The sequence below is a fragment of the Zingiber officinale genome, chromosome 8B (assembly GCF_018446385.1).
Source record: "Zingiber officinale cultivar Zhangliang chromosome 8B, Zo_v1.1, whole genome shotgun sequence".
In the NCBI taxonomy this organism is placed as follows: Eukaryota; Viridiplantae; Streptophyta; class Magnoliopsida; order Zingiberales; family Zingiberaceae; genus Zingiber; species Zingiber officinale.
The window spans coordinates 66023688-66029167 of NC_056001.1; the positions used below are offsets into that span (position 1 = coordinate 66023688).

Below are 5480 nucleotides of genomic sequence, written 5' to 3' on the forward strand. Positions count from 1 at the left end.
GCAGAAGCTACTGATGCAGTAGTTCAATCTGTTCGTTGGATTTGAATAAGGCCTGCATGGATGGAAGACTATGAGGTCACAGAAATAGAAGATCCAGTCACTCATTTTGCTTTAATTTCAGATTGTGATCCTATAACTTTTGAAAGTGCCATCAAAGATGAAAAATGGCGTAAGGCGATGGATTCAGAGAGCTTAAGTATTTATGATCCTCGAGCCCGATCCCGATACAAAAGACTTATGATCCTCAAGCCCGATTGACCTTTTATCCTGTCATGCAAGTAAAAAAGGGATTTAGAGAGCTTAAGTATTTAGAGCCCTGACAAACTTTCATCTGGCCGAGCTCCTTTGAATTTGATTGGCCATTAACTAACTAAGCGCATTATTTCTCTGAATCTGTTTGCTATAACTCGTATCAATATGATATTGTCCATTTTGAGCATAAACCCTCATGCCTTTGCTCTTGGGCTTTACCCAAGAGGTCTCATGTCAATGCAGATATCTTATATCTTTTTAAATCCATAATATTTTCTAAATCATTCCAATGTGGGATTTTGATTATATCTCAATAATTTTCCCCTCAAACAAAGGACTACTATTACTCTCATGGTTCGGGCTTTTCCGCGAGCATCCGATCACCCTGACCTGCTCCGAATCTCTCCTCGAGTATTCGATCATCCTGACCTGCTCCGGATCTCCCCGCGAGTATCTGATCATCCTGTCCCGCTCCGGACTTCTTCACAAGCATCCAGTCATCCTGACCCACTCCGGGCCTCCCTACAAACATCGTTCAAGGCCACCCCATATGAGATCTGGTATTGACCATGATTCTGATATCATTTGTTGTGTCCAAAGGATGTTCACATATCTCCACAATAATATAGTATTGCTCACTTTGGACATAACCTCTCACGGCTTTGCTTTTGGATTCTATCGAAAATGTCTCATGTTAATGAAGATATCTTACATCCTTTTAAATTCATGATATTTTTTAAATCTTTTCAATATGAAATTTTAATTGTATCCCAATAAATGTTTTATCCAAATACACAAAAATCAGATAATCACAACATTCATCACTATGATTTTCCTACCGTAAAGACAAAGTTTTCCAATAAATTTGAGCAAAAACTCATGATTTTCCTTCTATGAATTAGAAATCATGATAATATATAGGACAAGCACTCCTTATCTCATTTTATGAAGAGAATGTGCTGGTATTTTGAACATTAATTATTGTCTGAATCATCTCTATCATTGTCCAATTTTTTTTTTTTATAATTCGCCTATGTGCATTTTTACAAAGTTTTTGATTAAAATTTAGTGGAATATACTCTTTGGATAAATAAATTGATGGTTTTTGCGTTGATGGTAATTTTATGAAGATACTTTTGTCGTATGAATGGATAGATTCATTAGGAGAGAAGTTAATCACTTTATCCCAGAGATAATATCCTTAGTAGTTTTCTCTTTTTTACATTGGGTGCATCTTTTATTCTTTATTTTCTTTATGCACCGCATGAATGGCCCCACGTGATTTATTTATTTTTTTATTTTATTTATGACCCCACCTTATTTTATTCCTTTACAAAATTTTGTGGACATGGAGTTAAAATAATCACATGATTTATTTTCTTTTCAATAAGGGATCGAGATGAGGATTATCATCGTTTTTTACTGGTGAGCATCCATGGCCTCCGCATCCTCCATGGCCTCCGCATCCTCGAGATAGTTATAATAATATTTCATTTAAATTGATAAACATAATAATTTTTTTTAAAAAAATTAAAAAATATGTTGGCCATTTTATTTATAGATAAAAAAAATGTTCTACTTGTTCATTATGTATATGACAACTTTATTTATTTGCTTATACCACGTTCACGTTGTCCCCATGGCGTAGCACAGATAGGGAGTGCATGGTTCTATGGCCGAAAGGTCCAGGGGTCAATTCTCGGGGTGTCACTGTCTGGGATTAACGTTTCCGCCATGCACTTTCCACCGTGTACCTGCATTTACCTCCCTTCATATCAGTGAGATCGGCTTTAAGGGGCCGCTGATGTGACGATTCCACATTGTTTATACAGATATTATTATAGAAAAAAGTAAAAAATTCTAACATATATATATCTAAAGTATCCAAATATGTATCTAAATAGGTCATCTCTAGAGGTATCAAGTCAGTTGCATTCGGATCAGATTAAGTAACGGTAAATATTTATCATATTTAATATTGATTAATAATTTAATTTAATCCTTTTTCTTTTATCCGGATTTAGATCGGTCATAACTGGTTCCTCCAACGTTATTAAACATTTTCAACCTGAATCCAACCGAATATAACATGACAAGTTTAAATCCGAATTTAGATAACCCAATTCATCTAAATAATCTGATTAAAAAAATTCCTTTTTACCATTTTTAATAATTCTTTATTTTTTTCCTCAATATTTCATCATTGTCTACTAATATTCACAATCGATCACATAAAACATCTTAATTTTTTCAGACCGATTTAGATAGAACTAATAAGTAGGATTTATTTTAGATACACCTACCATCCCATCTCCTCTCTTTTTGGTAAATGTTAAATGAAAAAGAGATAATTAATTAGACTGTGTAATATCAAACCTGGATAATCAGTCCAATCTAATATAAATTTTTTACCGACTACTATAATAAATCGGAAAGTACTCAGACCCGTAAGCTCAGTATTCATTACAACTCCCATTTGGAGGGGGTAAATGCTAAACAAAACATATAAGTTGGGATGTTTGAGGCTCGGAGTAAGTATTTTCGAAAAGAGTATCCTAATTTAGAAATTCTTATAGTCTGGGGGCTGATTTGGATATTCACCCTCGTATTACTTTGTAGTTGAATCGTTGGATCTGGATATCGTTGAAAGCTCGAAGCTTTTAGTTCTGCCCTAATCAGAGTTCCTTCTCCCGGCGGCGACGTAGCTTCGCTCTGTTCGTTCTTCTGCTGCGCAAACTGCGGCTCATCGGCGTCGATTCGTACTCCTCTGTTAGAAGGTCAGCCTTCCCTTCTCTAAATCCCTTATCGAAAATTTCGAACCTGTCCATTCATGTTCGCCCTCAGGTAAGTGGAGAAGATCACGATTAGCTTTAAAAAGGAAAATGATGAGTGATGAAGAGGAAGGAATAGGAGAAAGTAATCCATATGACAGTGAAAAAAAATTGAGAGATGAAGCTTGCCAACAAATTCTTAGATTTTTTCGCACAAGTGGCATTCCCTTTAGTTGTGCAAAAAATCCAGAGCTTACAAAAATGTTTGAATTGGTTGGGAAATGTGGTTCGGAATTTGTATCTCCCTCCTATCAAAAGCGTGGAAATTCTTCTCTAAAAAAAGAAATGAAGAATACAATTGATATGCTTGAGTACAAATATGATTGGAAGAAACCAGGTTGTTCAATTATATGTGATGAATGGAAAAATTCAAAGGGAAGTTTTTTTTGTAATTTTTTGGTGAATAGTCCAGAAGTTACTATTTTTATGAAATCTATTGATATATCTGGCTTTTCTGAAACAACTGTAAAAGTTTTTGAAGTGTTGGATGAAATTGTTGAAGTGGTTGGAGAGGAGAATGTTTTTCAAGTGATAACTAATAATGATGCAAATTATAAGGTTGCTGGGAAATTGTTGATAGAAAAAAGAAAAAGGATTTTTTGGAGTCCTTGTGTCGTCCAATTGTTAGATGGAATTTTGGAAGACTTTGAGAATAACTTGTCACATCATCATATAACTATTGTTAAAGGTAAAAAGATTAGTACATTTATTTATTCGAGAACCATAGTTGTTTCAATGTTAAGAGATTTCACTAAAGGCAAGGATTGGAATGTACCAACTATTACTCCATCTGCTACTTCATATTTGACTTTGTTATATCTCTTTGATGTGAGAGACACACTTATAGCAATATTTTCATCGGAGCAATGGAAATTAAATGAATTGGCAAAGACAAAAGAGGGAGAAGAAATACAGCAAATAGTTCAAGATTGTGGATTTTGGCGTGATATAGTCTATTGTCTGATCTGTGCTCTTCCTATCATTGATGTACTTCTGAAGATATATTATGATGATAAACCAACCATGGGATTCATTTATAAAGAGATGAATCGTGCAGAAGAGAGTCTTCAATCACTAAATAATTTAAAAGGGTACACTCTCGTATTCTAAATCCATAGTAACATTTTTTATTTCTTCCATTTTAATTGTTTTTGACTTCTTATATTTTGTGCTATTGCCTTTTATTCAATGCAGGTATGAGACTGTTTGTAAAATACTTGAAGAGAGATGGAATCCACTACTTCATCCACAGTATATAGCGAGTCATCTTTTGAACCCTCGATTGCCCTACGTTTCCATTTCCAAGTATCCTTCTGAATCTAATGAGGGACCTTATGCTTGGTTAGCAAAATTGATAATTGACTACGATGATGATCTAAGTATGACGGCAGAAAATCTGAAAGAGATAGAGCATCAAATTGTTGATTTTTCAACTTCTAAGGGATTATTTGGAAGTGCAAATGCAATAACAATGAGACATATACTTCATCCAGCTAAGTGGTGGGATTTATTTGGAAAGCATTGTCCTGTGTTGCAAAGGATGGCGATTCGCTTATTAAATTTGACTAGTAGCTCTTGTGGAAGCGGACAGACTTGGAATGCATATGAGCAGGTGATCATTTATTTTGTTGTATAAATTTTGATATCATAGGAAATGAATATGTTTAATGACATTTGTCTGTTTTTTTTAAGGTTTACCCAGAGAAAAGATGTCCCTTGTCTCAGAAGAAGCAGGCTGATTTGTTCCGTGCCATTCTAAATTTTAAATCAAGCATTGAACGAGCTAGAACAAAAAATGTTGAAAGCATTAATCCTCAAGTGTTGTCCTCAGATAACGAATTGATTAACTCAAAAGGATAAGGAAGTTGGTGAAGTAAGTGGAGCAAAGAAGGATATGCAAGTGTTTCGTACTTTGGGAGGAGACAGACGGTGCCCTGGGCAACTGCCTCTAGCAAGGAAACCTGATTGTGCCGTGCCAACCGACAAGGCATCCGTTGGAGCGTTTTCTGTTGGACACCAAACAATCTGTAGCCGGAGATTTACAGGAAATTAGCTGAATCTAAATACTCGAATTAAATTTAATTCATAGTTAAGATGACCTGAGCAGATAATCTCAGGCTGCCAGCAGGGGCTGGTTTTTCTGACCTCAGAGTCTGAGCAATCAGATCGTCCGAGCAGACTGAAGGATAGACAGGCAGAGCGGGAGACCAGTCGGGCAGATCAGAAGGGCGAGTGGCCGACCCAGCAAATGAAGAGTCCAACCGAGCGGACAAACAGAGCACCAGACCGAGGCCTGCGATCGACGCAGTTTCCTTGAAACAGATTCGTCCCACCTCCAGCTGTGCTTCGAGGTTTTCTCGGATCGTCTGTTTCCCAGGATACAACGGCAAGACCACG

The 5480-nt window shown here is 36.1% G+C and overlaps 1 protein-coding gene across 2 annotated transcripts; it reads left to right on the top strand.

Moving 5' to 3' along the window:
• The first annotated feature begins 2888 nt into the window (after positions 1-2888).
• LOC122015809 lies at positions 2889-5165 on the top strand. Of its 2 annotated transcripts, XM_042572863.1 has the most exons (4): positions 2889-3029; positions 3931-4174; positions 4278-4695; positions 4776-5165. In XM_042572863.1, the coding sequence occupies exons 2-4, from the start codon at positions 4107-4109 to the stop codon at positions 4941-4943; spliced, it is 654 nt and encodes a 217-aa protein (XP_042428797.1). In that variant the 5' UTR covers positions 2889-3029; positions 3931-4106; the 3' UTR covers positions 4944-5165. The 2 variants fall into 2 exon arrangements, with proteins under 2 accessions (XP_042428797.1, XP_042428795.1); XM_042572861.1 differs by having other exon boundaries at positions 2889-4174.
• The last annotated feature ends 315 nt before the right edge of the window (positions 5166-5480 follow it).